The following is a 19,144-nucleotide window of genomic DNA, read 5'->3' as shown; positions in this document are numbered from 1 at the left end:
ACAGTACAGCGGTGGTGGTGGGACCCTCTCCCACCTCCTCAGCAGCGCTAAGGATGTCCGACTGCAGCTTAGGCCTGCTCCCCGCTGGCAAGTGGACATCCCCGAGGGCCCCCAGGCTGCCAGAGGGTTGTCTGACTGCCAGCCTAGGCCCAATCCCCCAGGGAGCGGGTCATCTCCTGAGGGGTTCCTGACTGCGAGAGGGCACAGGCCGGGCTGAGGGACCCCTTCGCCCCCACCGAGTGCACAAATTTTTGTGTACTGGGCCTCTAGTTTATTTATAAGGGGAGGGAGACTGAAATTTGATAAGAACAGAGTACTGTGGGACTTTATCTTGCCCTTTTCCTATCTTCTGTTCCCAAATTCTGTAGGAACCTTCAATATCAGCAGCTTCCCCTCCACAGCTGCTGTGAAAACCAGCAGTCCAGCAGTCACTGAAGGAGGCAGAGGGGGTTGGAGTGCCTCAAAAGCCCCCTCTCCAGTAATTGGCACAATGTGACCTGGCTAGCAGCAATCTGGAATAGCCCCTTTCCAAGGACTTATCTTCATTTGCCTGGACTCAGAGCTTCTCTGTGGGAAAAGCCCTAGTCCCAGGACATTTGTTAAAAAAAAAAATCTCACAGTAGCCTGAGGTAGGAATACCATTGGAGAAAATAACTTCAACAAAAAGCTCCAAAGCATAAAGAAAGAATCTAAGCAATGAGACATTCATAGGGACTTTGAAAAATCCCAGCATATTCACGGGGATATAGAAGAACATGCTCCTGTGAGGGGCTGTGTGCATGCCCAAGAAAGCCCTGGGAAAACCCTAATCCCTCACCTCTAGCTAACTTTGAGGCACTGCTTAAGCAGGAAACATAAGCCAAGGTAGAATTATAAATTGACGTCATGCTAAAAAGGTGCCGCAAAGCACACATGGGACCCCAAGACAAAGTACAAGGCTTACTGGTTTAAGGAAATCTCTGTCCAATTGTTCACTGATCACTAGACTAACTGAGCAGAGACTTCAGTAGCTGTAATCAACAGGGAATGCAGGCCATAGTCAATTAGTTCAGGAAAGTCACTAAACAAACAGCCACACCACCTTACACAGCAACATCAGAGAGGAGGTGATCTAATTTTAAGAAATGCCACATCACATTATTTACATGTCCACTTTTTAATAAAAGGTAGCTCTTTGAAAAAAATCAATAAAATTCACAAACGTTTAGTAAACTATTTAGTCTAACCAAGAAAAAACAAAACACCACAAGGAAAATAAAAGTTACTAAAATCAGAAATAAAAGAAGAGACATTGCTACTTATATTACAGAAATTAAAAGAATAAGGAAAACTATGAACAACTCTATGCCAACAATTTAGATAATCTAAATGAACTGGACAAATTCCTAGAAAGATACAAACTACAAAAACTTTCTCAGAAGAACAGAAAAATTTAAATAGACCTAAAACAAATAAAGAAGTCGAATTAGTAATTTTGAAATTTCCTACAAGGAAAAGTTCAGACCCAAATGACTTTATTGGTAAATTATACTAAACATTTAAAACATAATTAACACAAATCCTTCACAAACTCTTCCCAAAACATAGAGTACTTACAACTCATTGGAAGAGGCCAGTATTACCTTGATATCAGAACTAGACAAAAACATCATAAGGAAAGAAAACTACAGACCAATATCTTTTATAAACAGATGTAAAAATCCTCAACAAAATACTAGCAAACTGAATCCAGCAACATATAAAAAGAAACTATACACCATGCCCAAATAGATATTATTCCAGGAATGTGAGCTTGGCTTGACATCAAAAATCAATCAGTGTAATACACAACATTATTATACTAAAGGATACAAAAATCATAATAATCTCAATAGACACAGAAAAAGCATTCGACAAAATCAAACACTCTTTTATAATAAAAAACTCTCAACAAAATAGGAATAGAAGGGAACTTTCTCAACTTGATTAAGGGTATCTATGAAAAACCTAAAGTTAGCATATAATGAAAGCTTTCCCCTTAAGTTTAAGAAAAAAGACAGGATGTCAGCTTTTATTACTTCTATTTAACATTGTACTGGGGGTTCTGCCACAGTAATTTGGTAGAAAAAAATAAAGGCATCAATATTGAAAAGAGAGAAGTAAAATAATATCTACTTGCAGATGACATGATCTTGTAGATAGAAAGTCCTACGGAACACACACACACACACACACACACACACACACTATTTGAATTAATAAATAAGTTTAGCAAGAGTGCAGGATATAAGATCAATATACTATACAAAAATCAGTTGTATTAGTTGTATCACTACAGACTATCAATACATAATTTAAAAATATAATTAGGAAAATAATTTACAATTGTAAATTCCATTTACAATTGCATGAGAAACAATAAAATAAGAATAAATTTAACATAAAAAGGGCAAAACATATCCTATATAATAAAAGGCCAGTGACCATAATGGTGTAATGACTAGTGATCGACTGGTCGCTATGAGGTGCATTGACCCCCTCTTGGTCCCGCCCCCTGGCCCGCAGGCTCCGATCATGGTGAACGGGGAACCACAGGGAACTGGGGTGGGCGGCAGCGGGGCGGGACTGGGGACTGGCGAGTGGGTGGAAGATGGCCCTGATCGCAAGCTAGGCCTAGGGACCCTACCCGTGCATGATTTCGTGTGCTGGGCCTCTAATAAATCTATAAAACATCCTTGAAAGAACTGAAATAAATGGAAAGGCACCCCATTTCGTGGATTAAAAGATTTAATGTTGTTTAGATAATAATACTTCCCAATTGATCTACAAGTTTAGCAATTCCTATCAAAATCCCAGCTGGCCTCTTGGCAAAATTTAACAAGCTGACCCCCAAATTCATAGGGAAATGCAGGGGACCAGAATAGCCACACAAAAAAAATCTTGAGAAAGAACAATGTTGGAGGATATGATAATCAGTTTCATGTGTCGACTTGGCAAGGTATAGTCCACAGTTATTCAGTCAAATTCTAGTCTGTGAAGGTACTTTGTAGATATGATTAATATCTATAATCAGCTGATTAATTGTAGGAGGGCAACCTGCATAAAAGAATGAGCCTGATCCCATTAATTGAAAGGCCTTAAGTGCAGAAGTAAAGTTTTCCATAGGAAGATGAAATTCTACCTGTGGAATGCAGCATGAGATCTGGTCAGGAGTGTCTAGCCTGCCCCTCCTGACACTCTGCCCTATGGATTGCAAACTTGGCTAGCCAGCCCGCACAATCACATAAGCCAATTTCTTGCAATAAATCTCTTTATATCTGTATATATATAAAAATTTACTGGACCTGTTTTCCCAGTGGAACATTATCTGATACAGAGGACCCACATTTTCTCATTTCAAAACTTACTAAAAACCTAGCAGCGGTTGGAAAACTGTGGCTCGGCAAACTGGGGCTTGCGAGCCACATGAGGCTCTTTGGCCTCTTGAGTGTGGCTCTTCCACAAAATACTGGCTCTTCCACAAAATACCGACTTCTGCACATGGGCCACGAAGTTTCAATTGCACTGTACGTACGCTCCCGCATGTGGTATTTTGTGGAAGAGCCACACTGAAGGGGCCAAAGAGCCGCATGTGGCTCGCAAGCTGCGGTTTGCCTACCACGGACCTACAGTAATCAAGACTATGAGGAACTGTGCACTTGAAACTGTATAATCTTATTAACCATTGTCACACCAATAAATTTAATAAAAAAGAATGTAAGCACAACAAAGGCTATAAGAAACTAGCATAAGGATAGACACATACATAGATCAATGGAATAAAATTGAAAATCCAGAAATAAACACATACATTTTTTGTCAATTGTTTTTTAGCAGGTTGCCAAGACAATTCAATGGGTACAGAATAGTCTTTTCCACCAATGGTGTTGGGATGACTGGATTTCCATTTCTAAAAGAATGAATCTGGATACCTACCTCATACCATATACAAAAAGTAACTCAAAATGGACCAAAAGCCTAAATATAAAAGCTAAAACTATAAAACTAAAGCTTTTTAAAAAAAATATATTTTATTGATTTTTTTACAGAGAGGAAGGGAGAGGGATAGAGAGTTAGAAACATCGATGAGAGAGAAACATCGATCAGCCGCCTCCTGCACATCACCTACTGGGGATGTGCCCGCAACCCAGGTACATGCCCTTGACCGGAATCGAACCTGGGACCTTTCAGTCCGCAGGCCAACGCTCTATCCACTGAGCCAAACTGGTGTCGGCTAAAGCTTTTTCATTACATTGGATTTTATTTTACAAAAATTTCCAGTACCAGAGAAAAATGATTCACTGTTTATTATTATAGAAAATCATAATTAATTAGAAACATGCAAGTAAATGTGAGTATCTGGTTCTTTTTTGTTAATCCTCACCTGAGGATATTTTTTCCATTGATTTTCAGAGAAAGTAGAAGGGAGGATGGAAGGGGGGGAGAGGGGGAAAGGGGGAGAGGGAGAGAGAGAAAGAGAGAAGGAGGGAGAGAAAGAGAGAAACATCGATGTGAGAGAGACACATTAATTAGTTGCCTCTTGCATGTGCCCCAAACAAGGCTAGAGATCAAACCTGCAACCCAGGTATGTGCCCTTGACCAGAAATGAAACCTGTGATGGTTCAGCATGCAGACCAATGCTCTAATCACTGAGCCACTGCCAGGGCTAAATGTAAGTATCTTGATCTTAGAAATTTCTGAGAAGTCCCAGGAATTCCAATATATTGATCCTGGGTTACAAAGATTAATATCTATCAGGAATTTGGAAACACTACTTTCTCACATTCCTTAAGTCATCCTCAAATGTCATCTTCATGTTCTATATGTACCCATCTCTGCTATTAAACTAGAACTCTTAGAAGAGATTGGAGTAAATCTTTGTGACCTTGGATTAGGCAATGGTTTCTCAAAAGCACAAACAACCAAATAAAAAAATAAATTGAACTTCATCAAAATTAAAAACTTTTGTGTTTCAAATGAACACTGTCAAGATAAAGAAAAGAAAGCCACAGAATGAGAGAAAATATTTGTAAATAATGTATTGGGTAAGGACACAGCATCCAAAATATATAAGAGTTCTTAGAATTCAAGAATAAAAGGACAAATAACCCAATCCAAAAAAAATGGGCAAGGAATTAGAACAAACATTTCTCCAACAATATGTAAATGGCCATCAAGTACATAAAAAGATGCTCAGTATCATTCATCATTAGGAAAATGCACATCAAAACCACAATAAAATACAACTTTATAACCACTAGGATGGTTATAATAATAAAAAATAATAAAAGGAAAATATGTGTCAGAGAAGAACCCACATACAGAAGAAGAAAAACAGCAACAACAACTCCTCTTGCCTGGAGCCCACATACAAAAAGTACACAACAAATAATTTAATAAGAGTAAAGAGCATACAAGGGATCCTCTGCCCCTGGGATCTGGCACTCCATCACTCAGTGCTGGCACAGCATACTCCAAACCTTTAACATCCACTCCTGGGACTAATACTGTTCTGGCCCAGCAGACACATACAGCTCTTACCCTATGTCCCTGTATCAGAAGGCAACTGCAAAAGTTTGTGTGTTGTGTCACTGTCAGTGGAGGATATGGATAATGCTCAGAGCACAGGAAGGGTAGCAGTGGCAAAAGCACTTCAACAAGAGAACAGATAATTAAATCAATTTGTCAAAATTTTCCAGTTTGAATGCAATAGGTTCTTACACAACCAACTATCATTCCCAATATTTCCAAGCTTTTCCTGCTTTTCTTTTTTTAAGTATATTTTTTATTGATTTCAGAGCAGAAGGGGGAGGGAGAGAGAGCTAGAAACATCAATGATGAGAGAGAATCACTGATTGGCTGCCTTCTCCATGCCCCATGCTGGGGATTGAGCCCTCAACCTGAACCTGTGCCCTGACCGGGAATTGAACTGAGACCTCCTGGTTCATAGGTCGACGCTCAACCACTGAGCCACACCGGCTGGGCTTCCCACTTTTCTTTACATTGCAGCCAGTGCTTCTGAAAGTTCTCATAAATTAAGGTTTACAAGAGTTTCACATGGATGTGAAAAATTTTGCAATATTAAGTGTTATGAGTAGAATTATCCCGTCCACCACCCCAAAATCCATATGTTGAAGTCCTAATACCCAGTATCTCAGAATATGACCTTACTTGGAAATGAGGTCCTTATAGAGGTAATCAAGTTAAAATGAGGTTATTGAGATGGGTCCTAATACAATAAGACTGGTGTCTTCATAAAAAGAGGAAACTTGGAGACGCACAATCAAGGAGAAGGCTATGTGAATATCAAGGCAGAAATTGTGGTGATACTTCTACAAGCAAAGAATGCTGGCTGGTGTGGCTCAGTTGGTTGAGCATCATCCTGTGGAAGGGTTGTGGTTCAATTCCCGGTCAGGGAACATACCCAGGTTATGTGGAGGCAATGATAGATGTTCGTCTCTCACATGTTGTTTCTCTCTCTCCCCCTCTCCCTGCCTCTCCCTCTCAAACCAATAAAGACATTTTAAAAAATGGTGGCAAATCACCAGAAGAGTCTTCTTCATAACCCTCAGAGGGCACCAACCGTGTCAACATCTTGATCTTCCACTTCAAGCCTCCAGATTGTGAGATAATAACTTTGTTTAAGCCATTCAGTTGCTGTAATTTATTATGACAGCCCTAATACATTAAACAATTCATATTACTCTTAAGTTTGTACACATACAGGATAATGTGTAAAACATGATACTGATTTTAAGATGAAATGATACTTTGTAATATATTCTACAATAATGATTATTTATTATATGACCCCATTACTCCATTTAAATATGAGATACAAAGGTCTTAGTTCATTTGCTAAAATTCTTTGCAAATTTAAGTACTGCTTTAGGAATTTCATTGAGAATTATAGCCTCTACTGGCTCAAGAAAGGTGTTTCTCCAAATTATAATTAGTTTTAAGAAGTAAGAATTACAGTGACTCAGGAAAGTTTGTCTAATCTGGCATTGTTGCCCAGATAAAAACAGTATGTAAAAACCTTGTGTAAAACAACATAGGTAGTCATTTTGCTGAAATGAAGGTCATAAAAAAAGTTTAATGGAACTCATATATAACAATCTATAAATTATATATAATATCTCTGGCCCATTAACAGAACACCAAGACATGCATAATAATGATTAAAGTCGTCTTTTGATAGTTCCTGGCTTTCAGTCAGATAAAAACCATAACTCTGCATGTATTTTTTATTCTGTCATTATGAAGGTATATTTGTCAGCGTGGGAGGATAGAACATATTTCATCTAACAGTTTGCCAGCGTGATTTATGACTTTTAAATATTTAGACATGTGGTATGTGGGCCTCCTCTTGTACTCATGCCCCAGGCCCTGTATTGTTCGAGGTGGGCCAGGACCCAGCAATGACAGAAGAAAATAAAGCCTGAAGCTATGAACAGAAGCCAAACTACTAACGTCTCAAACTTGCTCCTACTACAAACTAGAATGCCATCCTAGAAGCTTCTGTGAACATCTAATGCAGTCCCCACAGGGAGTGACCAGTACCTCACATGCCTTGCCTTCCTGGGCCATAGACCTGAGGGACAAGCCCTTCCCAGTTGTTGGTGGTGTAGCCAGCCCTGTGGCCTCAAATGGCACTTAGCTCTCACCATGTCTCATTCACCTAAACTTCATTCATCAAATGTTAGGGTTGTGCCATGGACTTGCATTTGATCTCCTTATAGTAACTCGGCTGTGCCACCTTCAAGTAAATAGAGCAAGTTTATAAATGCACTTTACTCCTCTCTTGGAAAAAGGACTGTGCAGTTTGACAAAGGTTTTTGGAGCAATCCTAACTGTTGTGATATTCCCCATGGCGGTCATTTTGTGATGTTCTACCTGTTCCATTGTCGCGAGGTTTGGCTTCTTGTTGGGGACTATGAGGACAGGGAAAGGAACTAGCATTTTATTTTGGAGTTAATCTTAGGAGGAGAGAAACTCTTAGAGACAGCGTTAAGTAGTGGCAGCTGAGGAAAAAAAGCAGGATACGTCATCAATTTCTAAGGAAAAGAGAAAAAAGGATATAAAAATGCCAACTGGCAATGCCCCAATGAGAATGAAGATTGAACGGCCAATCAATTTCCCATGCCAATTGCATCTTACTGTAAGCTTCGTACGCCATTCCTCACCTCTCCATCCTGCCCAGGATGTGAATCACACCTTGGTTCAGTGTATCCATATTGTATATGCTACCTGCCTGTTAGTCACTTCATAGTTGTCTCTGTTATCAGACCAACTGCCCTGGTATCACAGTGCTGGTGAACAAATAACCCTTATTTTACTTAATAATGGCCCCGAAGCGCAAGAGTAGTGATGCTAGCAATTTGGAAATACCAAAGAAAAGCCATAAAGAGGATGTATGTTTAGGGAAAAAACATCATCTACAGGGTTCAGTACTATCTGTGGTTTCAGACATCTGGTGGGGATCTTGAAATGCACCCTCCAGAGATGAGGGGGAACTTCTGTACTATCTTTGAGTAAAATTAAAAAACATGTGAGATAGACTGGGTTCACCAGAAAGGTGGCAGCAAAGTAAAACTTCCAAAAGAAAGGAACTTTCTGATGCAAATACAACAGGCAGAAAGTCCAGTGCTTAGTAACACAGGCAGATTAGTGAAAACCACATTAATCAACCTGGGATACGGATTATCAACCACATTTGAAACACAGATTAACAGGAACAAATAAGGTACCTGGGTGGGAAGCATTTTTACAGCGAGTAACAAAAGTTATAATCTTTGTTTAAATAAGACTTCAAACAGATTCCACATATCAATCAATCGTGAGATCATTAAAAAAAAAAAAAAGATTAACTTCAAGAAATGCAATGCAGAGTGACCAAACTTCTGACCTATTTTAGATCAATCAAGGTTTTCTACCTGGGCAAGTAGAATGCAATTAGCACTTGGGTGATTTTAAAGGTTTCTTTTACAGTTGCCTTTAACCAGCTGATAAAATAGCAGAACAGTGTGGCTGATGGCCAATGTTTATTTTTACCCATTACCTATTTTTATTAAAAATGGGATTGTGGGCCACTGGGCCCCCCGGCACATACACATATATTAAAATATCCCACATTGTAATTAGTGGCACAGAAGGGATTAGAGCAAATAAAGTGGCTATGTTTGCCACGGGTATAGTCTAGGTCAGACGTTTTGATGCTCTTGTGGCAGAACCTGGTGAATTTTATTTCAGAAGTCTAAAAATATAAAAAATATTTTCTTGCAAAGCAAGAGCTTTAATAAATGAGTCCCCTCCCGCCAAATAAAAATACACATAAAAAATACCTTAAGTGGACACTTGTGGAGCAAAAGAAGAAAATCTCTTGGCCAGAAAAACGGACAAATGCATCAACAATAGTGTCAGTGAAAGAAATTGGATCTTTGGACTCTTTTAACAAGGAACTCAGAATAAATCAAACTTCATGTAACTCTCTACCCAGGCACAGGGCTTTCTTCCCCTATGTGAGTCAGAACTTCGGCCATTGAGTTTTTTAAAGGGAATAAAAAATAAAGTGATCACCTAATTGTTGACCCGTTAAATGCCCAAAGCACATGCTTACAGAAACCTAGAATAGGCCCTTTTACACTAAAGGCCAGAGTATGAGTTCTTAAGACAGCACTATATCACTTGTTGGCTTCATTTTATAAAACTCACTGTTGTAAATAATGTTAGATTAATTTTCAAATAGTAAATGTAAGTAGATTTTTGCTTTGATCATTCAGAGTCAACACCACCACGCCTGAGAGTACTGCCAATGCTAGTCTCCTGTGAATCTTCATATCAGAGACAAAGCAAAATGGAATGAGGGCAGGGTCAAACGGAATGAAATCTGGAAACACTGTGTCTTGGCCCAAGCAGCGGATAACACTGCCTTTGCCCTAGAAATCTCTGGAGAAACACTTAGACATAAGGAGGGAGGAGATAAAAGTACTCACGAGGATCCCGGACTTGCGGTGGGAGGGGGGCCTGAAGAAATGAAAGAAAAACAAAGGAAACTGTCAGGCTGGGTTACTGGCCCGGGGCGAGGGTGCAGGCAAACCACCGCAGATTAAAGTTCTCAAACCTCCTGAAGTGATACTTATTTTTCTGGGATTTCTTATTTTGCCCCAGTCACACTCCCTCCTCCCAACCACCTCTACAAAATAGCATACCAGTGAGAACTTGTCTATACCCTACAGTTGAGGGCAAATGCTAAGACAAGTGCTGAAAAATGAGTCCTCGCAGGACGCAGGGAGTTTCCAGTGGGAGGCTGAGTGCTTGCACCCCGACACTGACTGCACCAGCAGGGGCCTTTGCTGGCCCCTGGACAGAAAAGAGCACGTGTGCTGCAAACCTGTCCCACTTCCCTCTCATGGGCACAGAGAAGGCGCTGGGGGCTCAGCCTGATCTGGATTCTACTCCTGTTCTGGTGGTTACTTAGCTGGGCAACCCTGAGCACGGTAGGTAACTACTGAGCCTTCTGACTTATTTGTAAAATGGTGCAATGGTGCCAGCATTAGGGTTGCTGGGCACACAGGACATTCTCAGTATGTGCTCCCTGCCCCCCTCCCCCAGGGACCCCCATGGAGGTTGAAGGCCAAAGGCCCTTCCAGGTGGGAGCTGCTTACCAAACTTGACGAACAGGACTCCGGTGGTGGAAACCACCTTCTTGCCGTTGGTCGCCACGCACTGGAAGTAGCCCGTGTCGGTGGTGTCCAGGTTTCGAATCCGCAGCCGAGAGCCATAGTTGGTCGCCCGAAAGGAGATCCTGCGGGGCTCCTGGACCACAGGCGCGTCGTTTTTGAACCAGCGGATGGTGGGAGGCGGATTCCCAGAGACTTTGCAGTGCAGCTCCGCCGTCTGCCCCAGGGACGTGGTGATGTTATTCATGGGTTCATCGAGGGTCAGGTAAGAATCTGTGAGCACAGGGCAAGGGAGGCAGGTGAGAGGCGCAGGCAGCTGGAGAGCACCTCCAAGTACCCCAAATCCACAGCACGGTGCCCCAGCACCACAGAGAGACTGAACAGGAGCGGTATATGAGGCAGGAAAGCATCCATTTACCGAGACCCAATGACCATTAACAGGGCCCACTGCCTGGGAGGAAATGTTCCTAACCATGGTATAAACCCCAGTTTTCAAATGACTATACAGTACCCAAGAAGAAACGTACTTTCCAGGACAAGACAAAAGGAGCTTTTGTGTTGAGAGCATTAAAAAACAAAACTCATGATCCTTGTTACAGACTCAAACAATACAGTGAAGAAAAAGGAGTAAAATTCACCTAATATCTCCTCACCCCAAAATAACACCATTCTTAACATTGTGGAAAAGATCCTTCTAGCTTGTCCACCTTTGATAAGAAAGAAAGCATGAAAAACTGGAAAAACAGAAGCAACGTTATTTATAGTAATTCACTTAATGTTGTGGATACATTCTGCAACTTTAAGAAAGACAACATATATAACTAAACAAATTTTACCACAGGCTAATTGAGCTAAACAAGAATTAAATTCCCAAGGCATCTTATCAACATATAAATGAAACAACGTTGAACGAAATGAAGTTATTAGAGGACCTGCGTATATTCACATGGCATAAGATCAGGAAGATGTCAGAAATCTTCCACCAGTGATGATATAAAGGTTGTGAAAGCCAGGTCACTGGCAGGCAAAGTGACCAAGGAATGCATATTTCCATACTGTTACTTATATCAACTGTAACACATTACAATATATAAAATTCTATGCATTTAATTTTTAGTTGAGAAATAATTTACATTCTAGGAAATATACAGATTTTAGTTATACAGTTCTCTGAGTACTGATAAATGCATGTACTCATGTAACCAACATCCCTATCAAAATGTAGAACAGCCCTGGCTGGTGTGGCTCAGTTGGTTGAGCATCATCTATTGCACTGAAAAGTCACCAGGTCGATTCCGGGTCAGGGCACATGCCTGGTAGGGGGCGTACAGGAGGAAGCCAATCAATGTTTCTTGTTGATGTTTCTACCTCTCCCTCTTCCTTTCTCTCTCTCTCTCTAAAAATTAATAAAAACATATTTGGAAAAGATAGAGAACTTCCTCAACATTCCAGAAAGTACCCCAAGATCCTTTGTAGTTAATCCCTGCTCCCACCCACTCCTCTGCCCCCATTCCAGGCAACCACAACTCTGATTTCCTATCATCAAAGACTAATTTTTCCTGTTCTAAAATTTCAAATAAATGAAATCATAACATATGTACCTTTTGCATTGGCTTCTTTTGAGTTTTACTACATTGAATGTTTTAATAATGAAATAAATTTTATTTAAGCTTATCCTATATAATAAAGAGGTAATATGCAAGTTGACCCTCATGCCCTTGCATCACAAGATGGCCACCCCCACGTCATCGAAAGATGGCCACTTCCACATTGTCACAAGATGGCCGGCAGGGGAGGGCAGTTGGGGGCAATCGGGCTGGCAGGGGAGCAGTTAGGTGTCAATCAGGCTGGCAGGGGAGCAGTTAGGGGGTGATCAAGCTGGCAGGCAGAAGCAGTTAGGGGCAATCAGGCAGGCAGGCAGGAGAGTGGTTAGGAGCCAGCAGTCCTGGATTGTGAGAGGGATGTCTGACTGCTGGTTTAGACCTGATCCCACAGGGGTCGAACATCCCTGAAGGGGTCCCAGATTGGAGAGAGTGCAGGATGGGTTGAGGAATACGCCCCCCCGCCAGTGCATGAATTTTGTGCACTGAGCCTCTAGTTCTTTAATAATATAACATTTTAAACATCATACTGATATTAATTGTGGAATCCAGTTGCTGAGAAAATAACTAATTTTTTAAAAATTAAGTTTAATTTTTAAAAATTGGTCTGTTTTTATGTATATGGATTTTCCTCTGATTTTGTTTTCCTGACTACCCATCCTAAAGTAGGTCCATACTGTACCTCCCATTGTTCTGTCCTTTCTTGACCCCTAAACTGGGATGGCTTTTTAAGTGGCTATCTTCTCTGGATTGTGAGAGGGATGATAAGGGCAGGCCTACATGACCATAAGGGCAGGCATCTAGAATGTTTTGGTCATGACTGCAGGCTCAATCCCCAGTAGGGAGCATGCTGGAGGCAGCCAATCAATATTCTGCTCTCACATCAATGTTTCTCTCTCCCTGTACCTTCCTCTCTCCCAAAAAATCAATAAAAATATTTTTAAAGCAACTCCCAGAAAATAATATAAGAGAAAACCTAGATGACCTTGGGTATGTTGATGACTTTTTAGATACGACACCAAAGACATGACCCATGAAAGAAATAATTGATAAGCTAAACTTCATTAAAAACTTCTGCTCTTAAAAAGGCAATGCCAAGAGAATGAGAAGACAAGCCACAGGCTGGGAGAAGATAGTTGTAAAAGACACATCTAATAAAGGAGTGTTATCTAAAATATACAAAGAACTCTTAAAGCTCAATAATTGGCAAACAAATAATCTATTTTTTTAAAAAAAGAACTTAACAGACACCTCATAAAAGAAGTTATAAAAATGGCAAATGAGCCTAGAAAAGATGCTCCACATCATATGTCATCAAGGAAATACAAATTAAGACAACAATGAGATACTACCAGACACCTATTAGAATGGCCAAAATCCAGAACACTGACAATACCAAATGCTGACCAAGACATGAAGCAACAGAAACTCTCACTCTTTACTGGTGGGAATGCAAAATGGCACAGCCACTTTGGAAGACAATTTGGCAGTTTCTTCCAAAACTAAACATATTCTTACCCTTTGATCCAGAAATATTTCTCTTTGTTATTTACCCAAAGGAGGTGAAAACTATGTTCACACAAAACCCTACACACAGATGTTTGTAGCTTTATTCATTTAACTGCCAAAACCTGCATGTAACCAAGGTGTCCTTCAGTAGGTGAAAGGACGAACTGTAGTACATCCAGACAATCGAATATTATTCAGCACTTAATAGTCATCATGAGCTATTAAGCCATGAAAAAACATGAAGGAAACTTAAATGCATATTACTAAGTGAAAGGAGCCAATATGAAAGGGCTACATACTGTATAATTTCAACTACATGACATTCTGTTAAAGGCAAAATGATGAGGACAGTAAAAAGATCAGTAGTTTCCAGAGGGTGGGGGTGGAGGGGAGGTAGGATGAATAGTTGGAGCACAGAGGATTTTTTTGGGCAGTGAAAATATTCTGTCTGGTACTATAGTAGTGGGTACATATCATTATGCACATATCATTCTATACAACCCCAAGAGTGGGCAGTAATGGAAGCTATGGTATTTGGGTGACGACGATGTGTCAATGTAAGTGCATAAATTTCAACTGATGTACCATTCTGGTGGGTGATGTTAATAATCGGGGAGGAGATGCATGTGTGGGGACAGGGAGTATATAGGAAATCTCTGTATCTTCCTTTTAATATTGGTGTGAAACTAAAACTATTAGAAAAGTCTATTTTTTAAAAATCATTTTAACTGCAGCATCCATGTTTTTGGACAGAAATTCTCAAGCTTTTTAGTTTCAGGATGCCAATATACTCTTTAAAATATTGAATGCTTCAAAGAGATAAGTTTTAAATATTTATTTACTAATTTATTGAAAAGTTAAAAATAAGTTCATTACTTGTTAACATAAATATATATTTAGTGAAAAATACAATTGTAAGAAGAGTTGCATTGTTTTATATTGTTGTAAATCTATTATTGGGCTTAAAAGCAAACAGTTGGAGTCTCTTCTTTCTGCATTGAGTCTGTTGAGATATGCCATTTTGGTTGAAGTGTATGAAAGAAATATGGCCTCTCACGGTTGGAAAAGGGGAGAGGTCTTTGAATAGCCTTTTCAGATAATTTAGGATATCCTTTTTTGATACTACGTCAAAATTCAACAAGTGGTAGCTTCTTAAAAGTTCATTGCAATGTGAAATCTGAAGCCATAGCAAAGAACTTTTCATAATCTGTTACACTTAAGTGAATTGGCTTATCCTGCTCTTTAAAGATCTTTTACCCACCTATGATTTTGAAACGCTATGCGTTGCCCATTTAGAAAAGATTGGCTCGATGAGTTATGTAGATCTTCCAAATATGGACACATGTGATCATACAATATAGAAAAACTGTACTCAATAGTATCACCACCAAGCTCTTCAGTAAAGATTGGCAAGCTGTCAAGCTCATGGTGGTTGCTAAATGTTTTCCCAAATTTAATTTTTTATTGGAAGCTCAAATTTTATTGTTGGCAATTACCATCACTTCCTGTTTGCTTAATAGGGCAGGTTCATTTTGTTCATTTTCAAGAATATTCAAGAATAATGTCAGTCATTCAAGTAAAAAAATGAGCAGTTCAGCTCACAACTCAAACGCTTTTCTTTGTGACAACTATAGTACTTCCGCAGTAGTGGGAGTGCTTATGTACACCTCCCATTTCAACATGGGGGATATTAAAAACATGTACCGAAGGGTCAAGATGTAATCAAGTTAGTAATTTTTACTACTTCATCAAAGACCGTCTTAAGTACGGTTGGCTTTAAAAAAACGAAGTGCATGACGGTGGGGAATACGACTTCTAGCATAATTTGTTAGTTTGTTACCACTATCTTGATTTGTGCTAAGACGCCAGCACTTTTATCTACCATTGCTTTTGCACAGTTGGGATGGGTAAACTGTGGTTCAGAGGACCTATCCCAGACCTATCCCAGCTAGGAGAAGGCAAAGCCAGGCTCTGGATTCCAAGCTTAGTGCTCTTTCTATCATACTCCACAGCTGCCCTTTTGGTGTGTATGTAATAGGTTCAATTTCAAATCCAGTTGTTTGTGACTTAAGTGACGTTGTTTGAATTCAAGTTGTTTATGACAAAGAAAAAAAAGTTGCTTTGATAGAAGAATGAAGTAAGTGGTATCAGTATGTCAGCATCCCACATTGCTTTGATATAAGAATGAAGGAAGTCATGCCAGGATGTCATCATTCGACATCTGTTGTCCTTGATAAGCAGTCAGCAGCAGAGCTGTGGAGGGGCCCCTGGGGGAGCATGGGAAGAACATGTGGAGAAGCAACAAGGGCAAGGGGACATTTAGACTATAAATACTGAGAGCTTGTGAGGACTGCTGGAGAGTTTTGGTTTGGGTGAAACCTAAAAACTCTCAGTAGACCCTTGGGAATTTGCTCCTGTCTTGGCAAGGCACTGCATGCAGACAGTGGTGATGAACCCTGCAGAGGCCTGGAGAAAGAGATCAGCAGCCTCCCAACACAGGCGTCTTTGTTCCCTAGCAATGTGCTCTAGGAACAGGGGACTTGTACTTTTGCGCTGGCAGCTGGAAACCAGCTCTTTGGTTGGTTGCCTACTCTCCCCAGTGCCACCTCCTATAAAAAGGTGCACCTTATATTAAACTTGGACTTTATTCCTTCACTTCCCCTTGCCTGGAACAATAGTGTAACTAATCTGTCATTTATTTGGAATATGTTATTTTTTTACTAGAGGCCTGGTGCACAAAATTCTTGCACTCGGGATGGGGGTTGGTGGTCCCTCAGCCGGGTCTGTGCCTTCTTGCAGTCCGGGAGCCCTTGGGGTATGTCTGACTGCTGGCTTAGGCCCTTTTATGGGGAGTGGGCCTAAGCCAGCAGTCGGACATAAGCCAACAGTCGGACATCCTTAGTGCCACTGTGGAGGCGGGAGAGGCTCCCGCCACTGCTGCTGCGCTCGCCAGCCATGAGCCCAGCTTCTGGCTGAGTGGCGCTCCCCCTGTGAGAGTGCACTGACCACCAGGGGGCAGCTCCTGTGTTGAGCATCTGCCCCATGGTGGTCAGTGTGCATCATAGTGATGGGTCATTCTGCCGGTGGGCCGAAACCGGCTCTCCAACAAACTCGAGGAGTCCTGAATACTGAAGGCACAGGCCAGCCCAAGGAACCCCACCCATGCACTACTGGGGCCAGGGAGGGACACTGGAGGTTGGCCAATTGGAGAGGGACCACGGGAGGGCTCCAGGGCATGTCTGGCCCATCTCACTCAGTCCCAATTGGCTGGACCCCAGCAGCAAGCTAACCTACCTATAGGAGTATCTTCCGCCTGGTGGTCAGTACACGTCATAGTGAGTGGTTGAGCTGCCTTAGCATATCATTAGTATATTATGCTTTGATTGGTTGAATGGCCAAATGGGACGACCAGACACTTAGCATATTAGGCTTTTATTATATAGGATTTTGCTCATTAAGAGATAATATCCTGTATGCTATCAGCTTGTAAAATTATTATAATCCCCACAGCAAACCTGTGCTAAATTGCAAGTAAAGACAACCAACTGTGTCTGAGCATAACTTTTGCTGCCTCCCACAAAACAAAAAACAAAACACCTTCTCTGCTCCTCTCAGTCCTAGTCTAGTGTGAGGCTCTCAGAACGAAATGGTTTAGTCCTGAGCACCATAAGCCAGAGAGAGGCTTGTATGGCCTGTTTTCTATTTCTGAATAAGCAGCTTGGGATTTGGGAGTAATCCTAAGTGATTGTGGTAGATCTGGGCAAACATTTGGGACTTAATAAAAAGAGAGTTGATATTTTTATAATGTAGAAAAATGAAATGACAGTATTCTTTCACTGCTACCATCTTCTCCATTACCTACAGAAAGTGATGATGATGGCTAACATTTTTTGAGTATTTATGAGGTAAATTCTAAGTACCTTGTACATATTAATTTATTTAATCTTGAAAACAATCCTATGAGTTAGATACTATCATTACCCTCACTTTCGAGATAAGGAAAAGAGATGCAGAGAGATTAAGTGATTGCCTAAAGCCATGCAGCTAGAAAGTGGCAGAGCCAGGACCCAGACCCAGACCTGTAGACACAAAAGACCGTACTGTTAGCCAATGAACTGCTTCCCTATAGACCCAGACTGTCTCTCATTGTCCACCACCACCTCTAACCAGAACTACAGAATAGCCTTGCTCTTTTTATGAGTCCTTCCAGCACGTGACAATACCCGCTGGTGCTGAGAACAACTAAATCACTACTAGTCACATATGACGTAACTGGAAGTCATCATCGAGAATGAGCTTTTTAAATACAGCCCAGGCAACGTTCATACTGACGCTTAATCAACCTAAAAAGTGAACTGTGAGAAAAAAGAAGTTTATGAGCGCTCTGGGAATTGAGACTCTATTTCCTCTTTTTTTCCTTTTTGTATTTTCCTCAGCACTCCATGTGTTATTGGGAACTTCATAGGCATTTAATAAATGCTGGTTGATTAAGTAAATGGAAGGCTCAAGTGTATTTTGGGCAAATGAGCTTCGGCGACACCCCATTTATTACTTACTCGTTTGACAAGATGTCACATCTACAAATCCCTCCCAACATTTATTACTTAATTTTCAAAGTGCCCTCCCACTCTCCTCAGGGAGAGAGGCGGGGCCAAGAGTTATATTCCCGTTTTGACAGGTGAGAGAAACTGAGATATAAAGAGTTTAACAGTCCTTTGCCATGGCAACCCAGCCAGTCAACCGGGGAGCCAGTTACAATTAGGCTCAGGGCCTGGGTCTCAGTATCAAAGAGGAGCATGCCAAAATCCTCGTCTCCTACAGGACCGATCCTTTTCAGAGGAGGGAGGAGGTTCCCGACATGAAATAAAATGCTTAGCTAAACATAAAGGAAGGCTGCCAAACACAGTTAGGTCATCACATTTGACTTTGAGAGAACATTCTGTTCACGCTATCAACCTGCATTCACTTTCAGCACACTTCACCATAAATACTTCTGACTCACTATCTCGGGAAATATTTTTTATCTTAATAAACTCAATGCAAAACGTAATCTAAATCGGCTTGTACATTCTTGAGCCTGAGCCACAAGCTGCATTTAATAAAAATCAGTGGAAATAGCAAGGGACTTCTGAATAACCACAGTTTGTTATCTGACGTGGGGCTGCTGGGAAGTTCTGAACACATGGAGAACAGGTCAGTAAGCTGAAGGTATGGAGAGAGCCTGAGGCCACTGGGTGACCCCACTTGTTGGACCTTAGTTCCCACTAGCACCATTCATGTTAATGGAGGCAGCAGGGTCATTAAGAACATAGTTCTGAAATTGGACAGCTTGGC

General features: G+C 40.9%; 1 protein-coding gene across 1 annotated transcript in view; it reads right to left on the bottom strand.

The window, feature by feature from the left end:
• ROR1 (receptor tyrosine kinase-like orphan receptor 1) overlaps positions 1–19,144 on the bottom strand; it is a 176,180-nt gene that overhangs the window by 129,280 nt on the left and 27,756 nt on the right. Inside the window, exons 3-4 of the mRNA XM_006773274.2 lie at positions 10,686–10,973; positions 10,014–10,044 (exon numbers count right to left, since the gene is read on the bottom strand). Coding sequence (XP_006773337.1) covers positions 10,014–10,044; positions 10,686–10,973 — 319 coding nt within the window. The remainder of the gene's footprint in view (positions 1–10,013; positions 10,045–10,685; positions 10,974–19,144) is intronic.

This window comes from Myotis davidii, unplaced genomic scaffold (genome assembly GCF_000327345.1).
Source record: "Myotis davidii unplaced genomic scaffold, ASM32734v1 scaffold205, whole genome shotgun sequence".
Taxonomy (NCBI): Eukaryota; Metazoa; Chordata; class Mammalia; order Chiroptera; family Vespertilionidae; genus Myotis; species Myotis davidii.
This window is presented reverse-complemented; position numbering and strand designations above follow the sequence as displayed.